We start from the raw sequence: 21,835 nt of genomic DNA, 5'->3' as shown, positions 1-21,835 counted from the left end.
CTGATAGTAAAGAATACCTTGTTGGAATTCTTCCATGGCGACTGCGCGAGAAACTGAGGGGTGAGAAGCGTGTAAGGAGAGTGTACGTAGATAATATTTCAATTATTCCTATAGTATTTTAATTGCTTAGGTTTGAGTTCCTTAGAGGTTTTTGGGTACGAGGTAAGTTTCTAGATTCATTTACCAACATGATCACTCCCAGACACATGTTGGTCGTATTTGGAATAAATATAGCTGATCAGGCTATTTTTACCCCCAACACGACTACATAACTGTCCGGGTTTAACCATGGTGTTCAATTTCCTCCAGAGACTTTTAGGGTTATTGTATTAATGCACACTTAGGTATGTATTTTATTCAAAGTGTTTTAGTCCCATTGTATTTATAGTTACATATCTTGTATGATTAGATATGTCAGTTCACTATAAACAATGTTCTGATACCAATCTGTCACACCCCCGAACCAGACGGCGGAAACGTCCGGAGGCTTGGGTGACTTCATTCTTGTAGTATCATCACAGAGTATATAATTGAAACATAACATCATCATCATCACACATGTAATATTACAACTGTCTTTGGTTTACATCAATAATTGTATTTCAATATTACATGCCAAAATATTTGAAGTATGATGAAAACAAAACATAAGAAAATATCCATGTAATCTTGCTGACCAACCTGCTCAACGGTTTCCTGAGAATACAAGTTAATTTAAAAAGGTCAACATAAAAATGTTGGTGAGTTCATAAGCATGTTTGAGTAAAATGTTTTGTATTACTTTGTAAACACCAGAAAATCCGATATTTTCTGAAAAACAGTTTGATATGTTTGTGTCCGATCTTGTATTAATGCATGTGTGTTAATGTTTGTGAGAGTATAAAGAGAATGACCCCAGACAATCTGATGTTGTCTGCCTATGACAATGCTGGAATCTCAACACCCGAGGTTGAGTACTAGCGCGAGTATTTTGCCGTGTTATCAATCAAAAAGATGGTTTCCCGTAAATTTTATAACGTTAATTCCTCTAAGTGAGTCGCTATAACCATACTAGATAATGACAATTTCGCTTGTCATGGTGTTTTTCGGACGCCGACGGAATAAGGTAAGGTTTTTGTCACCCTAGACTGGCCTAGTCTAACTGTAGCGAACTGCTCAGGTGTGGGGTGTCACCCCCGTATAGATCTATACACAAACTCTCGCTCTCCCTCCAGGAGACTCTGGTTATAACTACAGGCTACGATTGTACACTCAATAGGTGTCAACCGACACGTCTCACTAGATCCTTAATCGAATTTACGCGAAAAAGAAAAACATATAAGGTATATTCCAGGCCCAATAAACAAGTAAGTGGACAACTAAGGCCCACTAAACATTTAAATTATTTCCAAACTCAAAGGAATGAGAGTATATATATCCCAGCCCAATATACATATAAAAGGACAACTAAGGCCCATTTAACATGTATATTATATCCAGGCCTAATAAGGACATGAATACTGAAATCGATCTGTGGTTTGTTACGTTCGTCGTTTAAGCTATGATGTTTACCAAAGTGACATAAAAAGCTCACCTTTTTGTAAAAGGTCATTTTTGGTCCTAAAAACCGAAATTTACAATTGTGGCACATTTTTGGTAAAAAAAATGACAATTTAGGTCCTTTAAGGACAAAATTTGCATTTGAGGCTAGTTTTAAGTAGAAATAACATTTTTAACTCACTTTTGTCAAAAATATCATTTTTGGCTTGATTTTTAGGAAACTGTGCATTCTTGGCCCATTTATAAATAATTTTATCTTTTTGGCCCAAGTTCTAACAAATTCACATTTTTAGTTCTTCTTATAAAAATTTACATTTTTGGCACAACTTTGTTGAAAATGACACTTAAGCCCATAAAAGTCCAAAAATTTACAATTTTGGCCCAAAAGCCGTGAAAAGCCCAAATAAGGCCCATTTGTGAAAATTTTACACTTTTAGCCCCTTTTAGGATCACAAATACCATAAATATTCATATTTATCAAAAATAATCCTTTTTGGTCCCTTAAAAACTGTGAGTTACATAAAAATACCCCATTTTTGGTTATTTCATCACTTTTGGCCCTCTTATGCAATTTTCTTAGTTTTAAGTAACTTTGATGTATTTTAAAACCTTTTCTTTACATAATAAGTTGAAATAAGTCTTATGTTCTACAAATATCATCACATTTTAGTAGATCTTTAAGTTCATGGAGTTTATAACACATAATCACACATATATCATGAAAAACACACAAAATCATGCATACACACATAGATCTACACAAAAAAACTTGTATTCTCCCCCAAAACATTATAAAAACCGAAAAATAGGGGGTATGAACTCACCTTGCTTTGGAGATTTCAGTTTTTGATGAAGAAAATGAAGAGATCTTGGCCCTTAGCTAGCTTTCTTGAGTAGATCTTGAACCTAAGGTGGATCTAGAGCATGGATTACAAGATGATGTGGGTTAAGAAGGGATTCCTAGAGTAACTTGAATCAAAAGTTATAGAGTTTCACAATAACTTACCAAGGATGAATGAGCTTTGATGGAGAGTCCTTGATGTCCCTAAAAGCTCACGAAAATTTGGAGGATGGAGGAGAGGAGTTCTTGGAGGGATGTAGTAGCTAGAATTGAAAGTGAAGGTGGTGGTGGGAGACCCTTGGCCGAGAGATAGATAAGAGGGAGAGAAGAGAGAAGTTTGATGTGATAGTGCATAGAAACATGAGATTAGCATGGAGATTTGTTGGATAATTGTATGGAAATCCACCTTGCAAAACTTAGGTGGCACCTCTAATTATCCCATTGTTTTTTTTTGTCTAGCCGAGAATGGGGAAAGGAAAAGAAAAGGGAAAAAGTTTGGGTCATGCTTGCTTATACTCAATATTATGAGGCCCAGGTTGAGAATTTCGGCCCATTGGGCCCTTATGAGGGTTACGGCCCAATAGAGATAAGAAAAAAGGGTTTACGGCCCAATGAGGCCCAAGAAGATAGTTTACGACCCAAAAGGGCTTATGAAACCATTTACGGCCCATTAAGGCCCATGATGACTAAGTGAGACATTTGAGGGCCCATAAGGCCCATGAGACGTCTTATGGCCCAAAATGCTATTATTTAATGATTATGGGTCCAATTAGGGCCCATATAAGGATTCTTGACCCAAAATACTCAAATCGAGAGTTTATTGGCCCATTTGGCCCAATAAACGACTCCTGGTCCATCTTGGGTTTGAATCGGGATATTAGGGTTTCAAGCTCAAATTTGAGTATATGAGATGCATTGAATTAGACTTTGAACTTCACTCATGAGTTTTGATTCAAATGGTTGATTTTGAATGAGCATAGTACATGACATCAACTTAGATTACAAGTTATACAAGAGTTGATTACATGAATACAGAATTTCCTAGCCAAAAATGCTAGTTGTGACAATTTAACATTTTTATAGTACTATATATATTCATTACTAATTTATCGATTAACTAATACCCACTCCTCGAATCATCTTCGTGCATCTATAATACATAGTGTAATGAAAGAGTTGAATGGGATGAATTGACTAGTTTGAATTCAATCATTAAACAGAACCATAATGGGATGACACCTTGTAGTTGAATGGATTTTAATGGGAAAAAAAAAATTTAATCCTTAAATAAATGTCATAAATTAGGTTTTTGTAGTAAATGATTTTTTTATATGTTTAATTTTATTTTGTAAAATTCAATGTATTATAAGAAAATAAAAACAAGATTTGTATGAAAAATAGAAGGATCTATAAAATTTAAAGGATTATGGATGCACTTATATCAATACCCAAAAGAACCCCAAACAATCAAATTCACGTTTTCATTGTAGATTTGCATACATAAAAAATGGTATAATTCCGTGTACACTTATACAACCATATAGACTCGAACCCAATACGATGGATCATTCAACCCAATAATGAAACCATATATCCATCTAGTGAAGTGGAGAATTAAGACCCTCCTGAGATGAAAGAGAATGAGCAGGTTGGTGTCTCTTTGAAGGAAATGGTGAAGTTTTCCTGAAAGATGGCCTTTTCTTTAGATGATGTAGGGTTCTTCTGGTGTAAATCTCTCGAACCACTGGTTTCGCTTGTTCCTTCAACTTGAGTATAACGAAGAATAATAGTCGGTAAGAGATTATTATGGCCCCAACCGCTGCTAAGTCCCACCACTTCGAGTGGTCGAGTGAGATCCCAAGCACCGTGGTAAGAATAAACTCGCCTGGAAGCTTTGGTTCACCTTCATATTCAGAATCAAATTCCAGTCCGATCATGTCGTTCTTGTATGCTCCCTAAGAAAAACGCATTTTTTTGAAGAAGCATTCATGTGGATTTAACTCTTTAAGCATTCTTGAAAGACATCCATGGAGTTTTAAAGTGTTACCTGTAACGCCCATGACATATAATTGATATACGAAACTGGGTATCGCCAGAAGACCTTCGGGAGTTCAGGGAGGAGACGAAAGAATCCGGCAGTCATCATCATAACACCCTGCAAATAAATCAAGATTGTATGTATTATTGGATCATATTCACGTCAGACCAGAATATAGACAAGGATCTATATATTAACATTTTATATTTTTATTGGTGAATTCAAGAAGCTCGATTGCCAATGAATCTTACAATGAAACCTGCACCGATGATGATTCCCATCATGAAGTTTGGAACAACCGCAGCAATGACCATCATACAACTCTCAACGGCAGCAATCGATAACAAAAGATCAAGGCAAGCGTACAATTGGTGGATGAACCCCGGATGAAATTTCACCATGTTATAAGTAATCAGTGCAGTACTGAACGACATGAATGCCAAGAATGGGAGTGATGATATGAAGTTCGAAAGAATGAACACACCAACGCCATAGTGCCCATTGAGCCTTTCTCGATGGAAAATCTGCATGGAAACAAATCGATCGTTTAAACGTTACAATCTATCAAAGTCATCAATCCATACGTTATACTTGCCTTCATTTCTTCAATGAACGAAGGGAAGCCTCCAATTGACATGAAGATCATAAAACCAGATATGAATCCGCCACAAGCTCCACGTGCTAACATAGCGTGGTAATTCGTTCCAATATCATAAAAGACAGTCCCGACGCAGAGAGATACAGCGATGTACACCCCTATCCTCAACCAGTAGTACCCAACATCTCTACACATGTTTATAAATGATCTCGTTGTTAATGTTGTTAGCTGCTTCCACCAACTGGCCTTGCTCCCGCCCATTCTGTCAACCACAAGTCCTTTCTACGAACAGTTTTAAAACGATCGATCAACATACTTATATACTGATATATATAGCAGATAAAGAGTAAACATAATATTACAATGGTTGAGATTTCTTTGATTCTGGTTCTTGCATCTGCTGCATATTTCGAAGATTTGAATTTGTGAACAAGCATGCCTTTGATATGAGCTGTTGTTGAACAAGATAAGATAGTGTCGCATATGCCTTTGGTGTCCTGCATTACATAGAACGACGATTTAGTTAATTAGAATTTGTAGTTTGTGTGCATAATTAAGTGAAAAACTTTGTACCCATTGTCTTTGAGAACCCTGTAATGTAGCGTTGATCCTATCGAAATCTGAGTTGATACAACGAAGGAAGTGATCGGAAGGGTTTCTTCGACTTGGACATGGTATTCCAGCATCAGAAAAAAACTAAAATCCCATCATTAAGTAAAACCAGAACATGGTAAAGATATAAAAAGAGTGTAGTCAAGATACCTCTATGGCCAATTTGGCTTCACCAAAGAACACGGTTTCGCCTCCGGACAACAAAAACAGATCATCAAAGAGTGCAAATACTTCACTGCTCGGTTGGTGGATCGAAGAGACGACTGTTCGCCGGCCATCTCGAGCCACGCTTCTGAGAGCTTGAACCACGAAGAAGGCGGAGGCGCTGTCGAGGCCACTGGTGGGTTCATCAAGAAACAAGAGGGTTGGTTTGGTGAGAATTTCGAGGGCGATACTGAGTCTTTTCTTCTCACCACCACTTATGCCTCTTAAATGCCAGTTCCCGATGAGTTTATCTGTACAATCTTGAAGACCCATCTCGATTATAGTTCCTTCAACAATGTCATTGAGTTGAGATTTGGTTAAGTCTCCTGGTAGTCTGAGTTTTGCCGAGTATGTGATGGTTTCTTTCACGGTGAGTGTTCCGAGTAGTATGTCTTCTTGGGTCACATAAGCCTGAGTTCAAAATATTAGCTAAAAAGTTTGATATTTTAAATAAAAAATTCACTCAAATAATGTGTCACGTTGATCACCGTAGATGGGTGGGAAATCGGTGATTCGGGTAATGGACAATCGTGGTTTGGGGTTGGTCCATTAAGTTGTCAACGAATTCTTATCATTATATTTTAATTTCATAAGTGATACTATCAAAATTATTCTCCACAGACAAAAAAAACACACAGATTAAGGAAACATTAATTACCATTAATTTTATATAATAAAATAACAGTTTTGTCCTTACTTTGCATTTAATGTTCCATTAAATGCTTAGTTGGTTAAGTAATAATGATCAGTATTTTGGTAAAAGTGTTATTTATTTTTAGAAGTGGACTATTATTTTGGGACAAACCAAAAAGGAAAGATGGACTATAATTTTGGGACGGAGGGAGTATATAAATGCAATGTTTTAAAAACCGGTATTTTAGTTGAACCGGTATGGTGACCGGTTCGACCGTCGGGTCAACCGGTTTAACCGGTTTCTATAATTTTCATCTTTTTTTTTCTATTTTCCTATACATACATACATATATAAATCATGAATTGACGTTTACAAGTTTAAACACTAAAAATATACATAAAAATAAGTTGTAGATCAATCCAAATACATTAAAATAAAACATAACCATAAGTTTTAGTGTTTTACATCAATCCATATACGTCAAAAAGAAAATAAAGTATAATACCGAAATAAAATATAGCTTTAGATGAATACATACACATCAAAAAACTTTATAACATTTGTCATAGGTTTTTATTTAGAAAAAACTAAACAGATTTGAAAAAAATCACCAAAGTTTATTATCCAAATTGTTCTTTTCCATATGTTTTTATTCAGTTTAACCGGTTTATTTTGACCGGTTCGAACGGGTTTTTCTAAAAACCGGCCGGTTCAATCCGGTTCAGAAATAGACATAAAATCGGTGATAGTTGAACCGCTCCCTCTCCCGGTTCCCGGTTCGACCGACCGGTTCAAACTGGTTTTTAAAACATTGTATAAATGTATCTAATAATAGAGTAAATTACAGTTTTGGTCACTCTGTTTACACGCTTCTGAGGTTTTAGTCCAACTTTTTGATTTTGACATGGCTCGTCTATTCAAAGTTGCACATGCAGTCGCTGTCTCCTTTTTGTTTAAGTTAAGTTCAGAGAATCAGCAATTTAGGGTCTCCGATTAATCCGTTAACATCGGTCCACCGATTAGCTAACGTCAAACGTTTTTTACAACCTTAGATTGTGTATATGAAAGATAGAGAAATTAGTTTTTTAAAAGATAAATAGATTGGGTTGGGTTGCTAATGAGGATACTCTAAAGAAGGTCAACGTATTCACTATTAATCCCATTCGAGCACATTTTTGCCTCTCCCACTTTTGACATCTCCATAGCTGGCATCTTTGACACCTCGACGATCATCAAGACCAACACTTCATGTAACTCCAACGTTTCTGGCGCCACCGTGGAACCCACACCTCATTCTTTCTCGCCTACAAATATGGAAATAGCCATATGTTCCTCCCATGTGTTGTTTCCTATGGCCTTGTTGCACATGCCCCTTCCTCCTATTTACTTCCTTTTTTGATTTAGGGTTTGAGATTAGCTTTTTGGGATCGGTTTTTGTTGGAAGGATGGGTTGTGATTTTAAGATTTTTTATTCTCGGTGAAAGGATAGGGTGTGGGAGAGTTTTATTGGGTTGGTTTTTCTAGTTAGTCTTTCTCGATGAAGATTGTCGGTGGCAGGCGAGTAGTGATGGTAGGGTTAGCGGTGATTGGTGGTGGTGTGTAGATGTGTTTTTTTGTTTGGTTTTCTGGTAGCAACAATGGTAATGTGGTGATAGTGTCAATGGCAATGATGTTAGTTGGGATTGGTATTTAGAGGTATGGTGGTTGGTTTTCTAACGGTAAGTGGGTAGTGATGGCTAGGTGTAGTGGTGGTGGTGGTATTAATGAAGTTAAAGGTGGTGGTGGTGATTGGTAGGTTTTTTATTTAAAAAATTGATCTAAAAATGAGGGGGAAAATAAGAAAAAGACAAATAGAAGGACAATTTTGTCATTTAACAGGAGCAAATGGATGTACAATAATCAAAACTATAATTTACTCTTAATATTATAAGAAAAAGTTTCAAAAATCAATTGCTTTCCAAAAAGTGGCAATGCGGATAACTTTTAGAAACTTTTCAAAGTTGTCCATGTGATTTTAAAAAATGGCATGGTAGTTTTTTTTTTCACTTTCCATCTAATTGTGCCCATTTTCTCCCCCAAAATGTGCACTTCTCATAGGACAATATTATCTTTTTAACTTTGTATAATTTATTCTTATTATCAAAACATATAATAAAAAGCAAAACTAAACAAAAATCTAAATCTTATATAGATTTCTCATCTGCGATTTCTTATTGGTGCCTCCCCACCCTTTTCATTGAACTTCTTTATCAAATAACCATTTACCAGTGCACCACCTTCCCTTCTTACCAACTCGACCCTTAGTTAACCCGAACTGAAAATATGATCGTATTTAGATAGTTTGTATCATTTAATAGTGCAATATGAGGCGAACATCTTATATTCAAAAAAACCATAACGAAGGAAATTTAACCTAATAAATGTGAGCAATCCCATTTCCAAAACAAATTGCCAATATACATGTTTCAAGTTCATGGGTTTTAACAGAGTTGTTTTGCATGTCAAGATTTAGGGATTGTAAAAGATTCATTTTTTTGTTGATTTCACAATCTGAAGGATATGTGGTTCTTAAGTCGGGTGATTTTGTCTCCATAAACAAAAGGTTACCATGAATTACCATCATTCCATTGATACCCATAACATTAATCTTGTTTCTATTACTTGGTATGTGTTTTGTCCTTGAAGACAAGCTTGTCTCTAAATTCAACTTAGTTCTGAACGGTTTCAAATAACTTTCCACCATCCACATGCTCGGTTTCGTTTCTCTATACAAGGTAAGATACTACATGAACGGAGACTGTGAAGGTCTTGCAAGATAAGAACAAATAGGAAGGGGTGAATTTAAAAGGGAAGGAAAAAAGGTTTACTTATGCCAAGAAACTAAAATTTGAACGTTGAAGGGATGATTAATGGCAAGTCTGTTGTGATATAGGGGCATAATATTTCTTTTTTGATTTTTGAAGATGGATTCTCAATTTTGAAGTTATAGGTTCGTTGAAATATGGAGAAACATATATATATATATATATATATATATATATATATATATATATATATATATATATATATATATATATATATATATATATGTATTGTTATTCATCTTCTTGGTAAATTTTAGTAAATTACACTAACTTAAAAATACAATATTTTCCTCATGCAAAGTGCACGTGCAGGGAGAATACGGTCATAATTAGACTACAAGTAAAAAAAAAGGCACCATCCATGCCATTTTTAAACCACAAGGGCAACTTTGAAGTGTTTCTGAAAGTTATCCTTACTTGCCACTTTTTGGAAAACATGGGGGACGATTTCTGAAATTTTGTCTTGTAAGAATGTAGTATATCACCTTCTTAGACATCAAAATGTGATGGTTCACTGTATTGCTATAACATATTGGGTTTATTACAAACAATATGTCCCTCATGGCGTGGGGAGAAAACGCTCATAATTAGACTGAAAGTAAACAAAAGGTACCATCTATGGCCTTTTTTAAAAACAACAGGGGCAACTTTGAAGTGTTTCTAAAAGTTATCCTCCCATTGCCACTTTTTGGAAAGCATGAGGACCATTTGTAAAGCTTTGTCTTATAAGAATTTGGTATATGACATTCTTAAACATTAAATATGATGGTTTACTCTATTCCTATGAGATATTGGGTTTATTACATACACATATAAAAAAAATTGTCCATTTGAGATTACAAATTTATCACTACTTATAGTATTATCATTATACTTTTCTTTTTAGGGCATCCACGATACATTGAACTCCATAGAGTTCAATGGATTGCCACATCATCTTTCTAAAATCAATAAAACTATATCATTTTTTTTTTCCTACAATGCATTGAACTCTACAAAATTCAATAGAATGTTACAAAATGTAATTTATAGTAAATATTTAAGAATTAAAACTTTCATTTTTCCCATTGAAGAGTCCAATGGTCATTGAACTCCAAATCCATTGAATGCCAAGGTGACATCTGACAATGGTAGAGTTTCATGCATTGAATGACACATAGATTTGCCACCTCATTCAACTCTTCCATTGAACTCACCATTATGCATGCTCTTAAGAGGGTTAAATTTAACGGTTAAATGCACAAATGACATCTTAGCTTTCATTTAATATCTAGTTTATTCATGGTAGTTTGACAATCAACAATAAAATACTTACATTGTACCAATCTTAAGTCTTGTTCCCTGGAATGAAACTTTTTCCAAATTCAAGACTTTTTTTATTGATTTCAGAATTCAATCATCTGATTAGAATTTTGAAAAAAAAATTGATTATATCTTTCAAAAATTATTGAAGGTCACGACTCAATTTAATTACTTTTATTTTATTTTTTATCTTATTTGGAAACAACCAATATCATTAAAAAGGTCGACAATTGACTAAATCGCAACCAAAATACAATATAGGAAAAGAAAAGGAGAAACATATTACAAATCAAGACAAGATTAGGGAATAAAACTAAATGAGTAAAAGGCGAGCAGATCCACTCAGCCCAGCCACCACATCTATTTTGACTCATGTATTTGCATCATGAATATGAATTAGAGATAATGACACTGCTACCTTTGTGGGAGATGCATGCATATTCTTGAAGTTTTTCTCATTCTTGGCAACCCATATATTCCAGAGTATACAATACAATATTGTATTGCCAATCAATTCCTTTTTGTGACGGTTGGCCCAAATGTTACTAGAATTCATAAATTTCATAACACTTGAAAACCTTATAACCTCTATTCCACACCAATTAAAAATCCAATAATGTACGGTCTGTGCAAACTCACAGTGGAGAAAGATGTGGCTACTGATTCAGTACTATTATTGCAAAGTGAACACATCTGATTTGAATATGCATTCCTCTCATTAGTAAGGTATTTGCCACTGGAATTTTGTCCATCGAGGCATGCCATCCAAAACAATTTACCTTTAATGGGTTTATTTTGACCAACAAATCGTAAGGCCTTTAAATAGAATCAGTTTCAAATCGATAAGTCGCATCATACCGTTCACCTTATATACACCATATATTGTCATGTTGAAACGGAAACCATAAGTTGACGAGACACTGCTAATGTTTAGTTCACCTATGTCCCTATATAGTTGAAGTAGTTCATGTAATTCCATCGAGTTAGAGGGCTCATGTTTCTAGCACCAAGAGAAACCATTCGCGGGGATATAATCTTCAAGTGAACAGTATTTAACCGATTCAATCATGTAAAGATGAGGGAATTTTCTTGAAATGAGATTGTTCCACACCAAGCGTTGACCAACACGGGAGAACGCGAGGATGATAGACATCCCCTAATCTATTGCCTCCATTTGATTCCAAAATTCATTTAATTCATAACAGAGTCCAGATATTGTCAATTGACAGAATAAAAAGCTTTCTTGAAATCTACCTTGAATAGATAAATATTATTTTTTATTTTTCTTAGACCATGAGTAAATTTCATTCATGATCAAGGGTCCCTCAAGAATGCTTCACTCCTCAATGTACGCTGATTGCACTTCATCTACCACCGAACTGACCACTTCTCTTAGACGTACAACAAGAAGTTTAGCAATGATCTTGTACATACATCCGATTAGGCTGACAGATCGGTAATTCCCTAAGTTGAGTAGGTTTGATACTTTTGGAATTAAGGTGATGAATAAGGAATTACAACCGATGGTTATGGTCCAAGTTCTTTCAAAATGTTTTATGTATCTTATTATATCCCCTTCCATAAGATCCCGTATGGATTTGATGAGTTTGAAGGTAAAACCATCAGGACCCGATGCCTTGTCCCCCGCACAACACCAAAATGCTTATTTGATTTCTTTAATGCAGAAAGAAGACTCCAAGAACCTACTCTGATCTAGAGATAGTCACTTAAAGTTGGAACTAACGAACCTTGGCCTAATAGGCCAAACTTCATGAATTTTTGCAACGAAAAAACTTCTAACCTCTTTTTGATTTCTTTTGGATCTCACACCCAAACCCCATTGATTGTAAATCCATGAATTCTGTTTTTTTCTTTTGTGCTTATTTTTAATCATACTATGAAAGTAATTGGTATTTTCATCACCATATTGGATCCATTTGACCTTGGTTTTCTGTTGTAAATCAAGCTTAACAATTCTTTCAATCATAATCTTCAAGTGAATAGTATTTAACCGATTCAATAATCTTCAAGTGAACAGTATTTAACCGATTCAATCATGTAAAGATGAGGGAATTTTTCTTGAAATGGGATTGTTCCACACCAAGCGTTGACCAACACGGGAGAACGCGAGGATGATAGACATCCCTTAATCTATTGCCTCCATTTGATTCCAAAATTCATTTAATTCATAACAGAGTCCGGATATTGCCAATTGACGGAATTAAAAGATTTCTTGAAATCTACCTTGAATAGATAGATATTATTTTTTACTTTTCTTAGACCATGAGTAAATTTCATTCATGATCAAGGGTCCCTCAAGAATACTTCACCCCTCAATGTACGCTGATTGCACTTCATCTACCACCGAACTGACCACTTCTCTTAGACGTACAACAATAAGTTTAGCAATGATCTTGTACATACATCCAATTAGGCTGATAGATCAGTAATTCCCTAAGTTGAGTAGGTTTGATACTTTTGGAATTAAGGTGATGAATGAGGAATTACAATCGATGGTTATGGTCCAAGTTCTTTCAAAATGTTTTATGTATCTTATTATATCCCCTTCCATAAGATCTTGTATGGATTTGATGAGTTTGAAGGTAAAACCATCAGGACCCGATGCCTTGTCCCCTGCACAACACCAAAATGCTTATTTGATTTCTTCAATGCAGAAAGAAGACTCCAAGAACCTACTCTGATCAGAAGATAGTCACTTGAAGTTGGAACTAATGAACCTTGGCCTAATAGGCCAAACTTGATGAATTTTTGCAACGAAAAAACTTCTAACCTCTTTTTGATTTCTTTTGGATCTTACACCCAAACCCTGTTGATTGTAAATCCATGAATTCTGTTATTTCTTTTGTGCTTATTTTTAATCATACTATGGAAATAATTGGAATTTTCATCACCATCTTGGATTCATTTGACCTTGGTTTTCTGTTGTAAATCAAGCTTAACAATTCTTTCAAGTTCTGAATTTTTCACCTTATCGTTTCTCCGGGAAGATATTTCATAAACAGTAAGCTCCTTGGATTTGGATATTCTTTCCAGATTATCCACCTTGATCCTTAACTATGCAAGATTACCATTTTCTTTTAGACGTTCAGTTGTTATCTCATCACTTAGGATCTTATTGACATGCTTAAATTTAGCTAACATATATATGTTCGCCGATCCAAAGCCTTTCAACAATTCACATGCATTGTTGTATACTTTATTGAAGGTGGTTCTGGACAACCATGCGTTAAAGAAATGGAAGGGGGGGGGGGGGGAGTCCTGAAGTTAGCATTGAAAGCCCGCATTGAACGGGTCACACGGATCGAGGAAGTTAAATTTTTTCTATTAAACTGTATTTTAAGATATACTAAATTGGGTTCCCCGCCGTCCACTCAGGTTTCCTGCTTTTGCAAAGATATGGAGAGGGATTGCCCTTTGGATGATATTCTAAGACACCGAAGTACATTGTATTAGGGATTAGATTTAAAATTGGAAAACTAGACAAAAACCGGAACCATTAGAACTGGAATATGTAGAACCGGTCCGGGTTTAAAGAACTACTTTATCCGGGTTTCGGGTAATTCAGGTTTTGGGTCCTTCAGGTCCGGGTAGACCGGGTTTAAGAACTGGAACATGTGTTAGAAACTAGAACCAATTTCTATGGAAAGTTTAAAACATGCATATCACATTCGTTTCATGTCGGATTGGCATGAGTTTTTTCCGTAGCGTAGTTTAGAGTTTGTACATGAATTTAGATTATAATTTTGTCATTTTTGGTTTCATATGCATTGAGTTATATTCCCCCAAAGTCAAGATATCAAAGTTGGAAATTTTTTGTTTTTCAACTTTTTTTGTATTCTGTGAAAATTTTAAAACATGCATATTTAATTAATTTGAAATTGGACTAACATGTGGTTTTTTTCCAACGTGTAATTTACAGTTTGTACATGATTTTAAACTATAGTTATGTCATTTGGTTTCATACTCATTGACTTACAGTCCCCCAAAGTCGAGATATCAAAGTTGGAAACTTTCAGTTTTTTTTTTTTATTTTGTAAAAACTTTATACCATACACATCTAACTCGTTTAAAGTCTGATTAGTATGTGGGTTTTTCCAACATATAGCTTAGAGTTTTGTTTATAATTTTAGACTATAATTTTATTATTTTTGGTTTAATATTTAATGACTTACAGTCACCTGAAGTAGGGATATAAAAAACGGAAAATTTTCAAAGTTCAACCCACGAAGTAATTTCCAAAATATTATGGTTTTCACGGGTTTCTTGGTTCTAGACCCATTTTAATCGGTTCCAACCGACACACTTTGATGTTTTCAGGTTTTCCGGTTCTAAACCCACTTTAAACGGTACCATACTTAGAAACGAACCAGAATTGGTTCCTATATACTGGTCCGGTTTCTGATCCGGCAAAATCTCGTTAACCGGTTTTCAAATTTTCTAGGTCCGGGTCCATCCGAATCGGGCTTGGACCCAATTTCATCCCAAAGTCCTATACCCTCTCTTTGTTAACTCTTAGTTGAAACCTCCAATATTTGAACATTGAGTCCCATATAGGAGGTTAGTGCCTATTATGATACTAAGTAGTTGGTTAAGATATAATAAGTTGGTTTACCCAAAAGAAAGTTATTTTTTAATAATATTATACATAAGTTATATATAAACATTTGGTAAAAATATATTTTAAGTCAACTCCACCCAAACAAATGTTCATTCGTTAAGAAAAAAAAGAGAGATTTTGATAACTTACAATCGCCCCATAGTCGAGTCTCTTTTTTTTCCCATTCAAAAGAACGTTCCCGGTCATTATAACATTTCCAGCTAATCTTCCTGCATATAATTTAAATTTAAAATAAATCACAATATATATATATATATATATATATATATATATATATATATATATATATATAATTAGGTTCATATATAATAAACTATAAGTATTGTGTGAGTGTGTGACTAAATGTGGACCAATCAATTGAAAATGATAAAATAGTAACTTCGATTATAATTAATTATGGTAAAATTCTAAATCAATTAATTGGCATAGTTTCATACCCTTATATCTACACCTCGAAGTTAAAGAAATTAGGGCATTCTTGTTGAAAAGGAACAATGTTAACCCAAGATACCTTCCATGACAGAGGATCAACTACTCTGATGATGACGAGAGAGATAGAAAAGCATAGGCTATTTGGCTTTTAAAAGTCATGCTTCAACGAACTAGGGTTCAAAGTATTATAAACTATTTCATTTGTTGGATGGAGAAAAAGGTTGATTGTTCATCGCCTAGCTCAAGCTTCCATCGAGGTTTAACTTCTCAATTTCTTAATTTCATCTTCAATTGTGTGACTTTCTTTGGTACCTATTTGTATCACAAAGCCTTGTGTTTGAACGATGTCCCCACCACCGTATGTCGCCCTTTCTATCTTGTCGACGACCATTCCTTCTCCTCATGATGTCGTAGCCCCTTGAAACAACACCTAAGTTGTCACTCCCTCTTCCCCGTTTTTTTGTTTTGACTGATACAGCGACCTGTAAATTGGTTTGTGGTGTTGGATCTTGAGTTTTTGTGCGTAGATTACAAACTTTTGAAGCGCATTTCAAGATTATTCAAACTCCTTTTATTGTTGGTGATCCTCTTTTTCCTTTTTTTCAAATCCTAGAGATGCCTTTGGTTTATTTTGTAGGTTTCTGGTATAAAAACTCTTGCCTCTCAACTGTTTCTGAAAATGCTTTGTACGTGTTCTTGCAATATGCATTAACATATGGTTTTGTGATTTTTATGGTATCATTAGGCTAGTTATTTATCTTTGAACTCTATAATTAACTTCATGCAGTTAAATAAATTAGTTTCACATAGAACTTTTATCAGTATTATAGCAGGAATGGTTTGAGTTTAAAGTTGTTTGTTGTTTGGTTTCTTTGAGTTGGGTTAAAACAAAAAAGCAACTGATGTTCATTAAATATTTTAGTGTGGTCCTAGTAATGAGTTTTTGGTTATAAGATTGAAATGGGTAAAGATGTTGGTTTGCTTATTCATCTAGAAGTGTGTTGGTAGACTAGACATAAGATGGTTGTGTCTTTGTCGTCCGTGACCGTTTATTGGTGGTATTATCTATTGTAACTTAACATGTTTTAATCTATAGTTCAAATATAGGCTTGAAATTTTGGATGAAGTTATGTTTTACCTTGTGTTTATAATTTGTACATGAATTGCAGGTGTGTTGTCTAACCTAGTGCATTAGTGCACCTTGTTGAAAATTCTAACAATGAGAATCAAGATGATGAAAAAAAAAGGGCGTGTGAAACCCTTTTTAAAGACATGACATTCTTCTTGAGTCATGACGTCAAAATAAAGTCAATGTTTGTCTGTGATTTAAACTTTTTTCCTAACTAAAAATATATAATCTTGTACCAAATGTTATAACTTTTCTCTTTTGTTGTTTGTTGGAGAAAAACGTTAGTTTTAATTGCGTGATTTGTATGTTTAGGTTCAAACATGAAGAGGTAAAGATAGAGACATGTGACAACCATAAGATAGATTCTTCAAGAATGCAGGCATATTCTTAAAGAACGTAGTATATATTATATATTTTTTGTATATTCTTCAAGCATGATGACAAATTCTTAAATAATGTAATATAACAAGTTTTGTATATTATTCAAAATTTTGTATATTTTTATTTTATGTTATAAAAATGGTTGTTTTATGTTATAAGAATGGTTCTTATTTTTTAATGTATATCATTGATTATATTGTAATACATTAGTCTTAAAGAATGACATGATATTGTCTAATATATAACGTGTATTCTTTAAATTATTACATAAAGTATCATATTCTCTAAGAACGAAAGAATAAAAAAATATATATTGAATGAAATCGTATTCTTTAAGAATATTAGAAGGAAAATATGTGTTCATGTGTGCTGAATGAAGTAGTATTCTTTAAGAATGAACTCACATTCTTCTTCATGACATTCTCTCGTCAGCCTTCTCTATTTATTGGAAGAATTCTTCGATTTTTCGATATGATTTGTATACTATCAATTCTTAGATATCCAAAGAATTAGAGTGATTTTGACAACCATATATTGTTTTTAATTCATGATAATTTTGTACTCCTTAATTATCTCAACTTCCTTAATGATAATTAATCAAAATGTCAGTTGTGCATTTATAAGTAATATTTTAATTTTTTTTATTAAAAGGAAATGTTTATTTGTATTGTGTTCCATTGTAACTATGGTATACCATATAATATTACCAATCTATAAATCTAATCTAATGGTCCGAAACTTATCATACTCACACAATATATACAATTCACATTTAATCTTATATATATATATATATATATATATATATATATATATATATATATATATATATAAGAAAAAGTTCAATAAATAACTATTATTAATGGTTCTCTAAGAAACCAAATATTTTTTCAATTTTAGAGCTTATTTATTATCGAAAAAAAACTAAAAATATCTAAATTATGAATGCTAAAAAATAGATTATATATTTTTTGGATTCACCCGTGTGAATTCAAATTCAAATTGTGAATCTGCACATATTTATACTGTAAATTTGATGAAAAAAATTATTTTTTTTATTGAATTTGATATAATTAGAAAAATGATAAAAAATTATGAATTTCTGTATTTTTAGGCTTTCTTTTTGATAAAAAAAATATGCTCTAAAAGTTGAAAAAAATTGGTTTATTGAAATATTAATAATTGTTCTCTATTAAACCTCATCATATATATATATATATATATATATATATATATATATATATATATATATATATATATATATATATATATATAGAGAGAGAGAGAGAGAGTCAAGATCAAATAAGAAGGAAAATTTTGGTAGGCAGGTAAAAAAGTTTTTTTTTCTACATATTTTTTTAACGAACAAACAAAATGAATCATTAGATGATTTAAAAGTTAGATGATTCACAAGAAAAAATTTCCAAAAAAACATCTTCATAATTAATTTTTAAGTAAATTGAGAAAAAAATTCTCTTTTATGACAATTTTAGTGAATAATAACATAATCATTGTATAAATGAATCATCGAGATGTTTTTTTGAGATTTTTTTTTGTGAATCATGTTATTCATGATTCATCTAGTGATTCATTTGTTTTGTTCGTCATAAAAATATATAGAAAAAAAACCTTTTACCTTCCTACCACAAAAAATTTCTTACCGGATATATATATATATATATATATATATATATATATATATATATATATATATATATATATATATATATAATCGACTACTTTCATAGGCCAAACAGAACTTATTATTTTAACACTGTCAAAATAAAGAGAACACATAAAATTAGTATGCTTATACCTACTCTTATTACACGAATAGGAAGTGATACTACAAATGATTCAATCAATGACACAATAATCACATGATATTGCATGAGACAGATGCATTATTTATGTATGATGGTATTTATTTCTTTCTTATACAACCATCAATGACTTAGGCTTATGGTGTACTATAAATGCATATATAAATATTGGAGTTTTCTATATTTTAAATTATTTTTATTATGGCTCTTATTAAAATAAACGAAAGACTCGTAATATATCTTTCTGTCAGAAGTTTCAAATTTTAATGCGAAGTCATATTTTATGAAAAATAAACATACAATATATGATTGCGCGGATGCAAAGTTGAAGAAGGTGGGGGCACATTTTAGTATGGTTCTTTTTTTTTTTAAGATTTTAATTTATCATTAAATTTATATGTGTATCTATTTTGTAGTTATATAATGTAATTCTTGTTTTTAAAGAATTTTATTTATCATTAAAAATTATATAAATTTTTGTTACCAATGTTAAATAACAATAAACATCGAATATGTGATGTGGTTTTAAGTTTAAAGCATGATGATACACGGCACTTTTGCCTAACTTCAAAACAGATTGGGTTTAATTAATTGTTACATTAAGTTCTCCCAACAAACATCTGGCCCGTTTTAGTATGGTTCTTTTCCACGAGCAATGTCTATGCGATCAAAATTTTGAAATTTTTTATTCGTATCATCAAACAAAAAAGTGTATTATCTATAATATTTACTAGAAAATAAAAATATCGGATTTTGTAAAAAAATGGAGTTTATATAGATATTAATAATATATTCAGATTTACGGATATTACTTAATAAAAAAATTATAATTATTATACATAAAAATAAAACAGTGTTATTGTGTTAATAATATATTGTTCTACCATTCTTTTATTCAAAAGTGAGGCAAATTTATATTTATATGATCAACTTTGATTTTTAATAATATAATATTACAAGCTAGACACAAAAGTGACCAAAACAGAAAGTATATATATTAACAAAATGATAATATTCTTACATACAAAGAATGTTTCGAAAAAGTTGGCTCCATGGATAAACTTCTTGCATCCTTATTTAAAAAAATATACACCTCTTATTTTGGGTATTTTCTGGTTATCCTTAATAATATCATATTTTATATGTTAATCACGATTAAAAAATCAACAAAAAAACTATTTTTACTTCCACTCTCAACATATTAAATATGTATTAAAAATACTATCCAGCTAATTTCCTAATTCATGCTATTTGACCAACTTTTACTTTGGTTGTTTGAAGTATTAGAATTTAGAAATGCAATGAATGAAGCTTCCCGACCACCCCATGAGCTCAAACAACCACTCTCTGCCAGCAGTAAACACCAGTAGCTACCACTCATCCTCATATTAACTTTCTTTGTCAGTACTTAAAAAACTCATTTATATCGTTTTCTATTTATGATAATGATAATATATCACTATTTTATTAATTAAAGTTACAGTAGAAGCATAGTTTTTTATATAGATATACAACGTAAAATTCCAAAACAGCATAATTGTATATTCATGTTATGTGTTGTCCCAATAAAACCACGTACTTTTAATTAAATAGGTGTACCATTTGATATGACCGGTTTAAAGAGTAAAATATCTACCAAACCGATAGACCCGGTTCATCTCAATTACAAGGTTATTTGCTTTTCCTTTTCTCCATTTTACTTCGTTTAAAAAAAAATAGCTAAAAGTAGAGTAACTTTTCGTTTCTTGGTATAACAAAAATAGTTCACAAGTAAAATCATGAAAAAAGGATAATCGAAATATTAACTAAATGATAAAGATTGAGTCATTCAAAAATATTATATTCATTAGACACCAAAAGGCAAAAGGCTATTTTCTGGCTTTTCAATTTTGTCCTACTTTATGACATATTAAACATTTCTTTAAAGATATAAAAACTAATCAAAACGTTTATTAAAGTTTATTATCTGAAATATTCTATGAATCTTACGAGTAGGAATGAATAATTATTTGTTGATCATTAAATGAGAAAACCAAGTATTCATATATATGATTAAAACTCAATACTAACAAGAAAAACATGTGTATTGTAATATTAGGTTCGAAAATTTTACATACGAAATTGGTTTTCTATGAAAAAATATGTATTAAACTTATTATAAAAAAACAAAAATGTATTTTTGGGAATTCTGTTGTCAAAAACTAGTGAAATCCTTAGAACATCTATGAATACTTCATATTTGTAAACATAATTATTATAAAAAAAAAAAAAAAAAAAAACATAGATAAATACTATTATAAAGTTGCACAGAAACAAGACAAAGTATTTGTGTCACTAATAAATAATTAAATATATCATATGTATATTTCGTTTAATTTTTTTTAATGGATAGATGTATATATACCGGCTAACGAATCAAGAAGTGTGGATTTCCCCGAACCAGAAGGACCCATGATTGCCATGATCCGAGACGGCTGAGCAAAACCACTCAACCCATTCAGTATCCTCCTCGTCGGCTTGTTACTACTATTTGGAAGTACCACCGTCAGATCTTCCCATACCAAGCAAGTACCGCCGCCGCTGCCTCCACCATCACCGCCGCCACCGCCACCACCCTCCATTGACGATCCCACCACCTCTATCTCCATCACTCTCTTTATAGTACCATTATTTCTTGTTCAGAGTTGGTTTTTTGGTTGCATGGAGACTTTATATATATAGACAAAACCAGGGGCCGGGGGGGGGGGGGGGGGGGGGGGGGTAACAATTAAATGGATGAGATTAGAGGAGATAAAACAA

The 21,835-nt window shown here is 32.7% G+C and overlaps 1 protein-coding gene across 1 annotated transcript; it reads right to left on the bottom strand.

The window, feature by feature from the left end:
- Positions 1-3,825: 3,825 nt before the first annotated feature.
- On the bottom strand, positions 3,826-21,744 carry LOC145120460 (ABC transporter G family member 15-like). Its single transcript, XM_079056284.1, has 9 exons — positions 21,441-21,744; positions 15,401-15,480; positions 5,779-6,243; positions 5,590-5,712; positions 5,379-5,513; positions 5,014-5,298; positions 4,670-4,942; positions 4,428-4,535; positions 3,826-4,335 (listed from the first exon to the last, which is right to left on the bottom strand). The coding sequence occupies exons 1-9, from the start codon at positions 21,682-21,684 to the stop codon at positions 3,979-3,981; spliced, it is 2,070 nt and encodes a 689-aa protein (XP_078912410.1). The 5' UTR covers positions 21,685-21,744; the 3' UTR covers positions 3,826-3,978.
- Between the last annotated feature and the right edge of the window lie 91 nt (positions 21,745-21,835).

This window comes from Lactuca virosa, chromosome 6 (genome assembly GCF_052849685.1).
Source record: "Lactuca virosa cultivar CGN04683 chromosome 6, Lactuca_virosa_CGN04683_v6, whole genome shotgun sequence".
NCBI lineage: Eukaryota > Viridiplantae > Streptophyta > Magnoliopsida > Asterales > Asteraceae > Lactuca > Lactuca virosa.
This window is presented reverse-complemented; position numbering and strand designations above follow the sequence as displayed.

Excerpts from the sequence above, each read along its gene's own strand:
- LOC145120460 (XM_079056284.1), bottom strand. The coding sequence starts at position 21,684 with ATGGAGATAGAGGTGGTGGGATCGTCAATGGAGGGTGGTGGCGGTGGC. Across the intron at positions 5,713-5,778 it reads AAGCCAAATTGGCCATAGAG|TTTTTTTCTGATGCTGGAAT; the intron begins GTATCTTGACTA and ends ATGGGATTTTAG. Across the intron at positions 4,336-4,427 it reads ATATGTCATGGGCGTTACAG|GGAGCATACAAGAACGACAT; the intron begins GTAACACTTTAA and ends CGTTTTTCTTAG.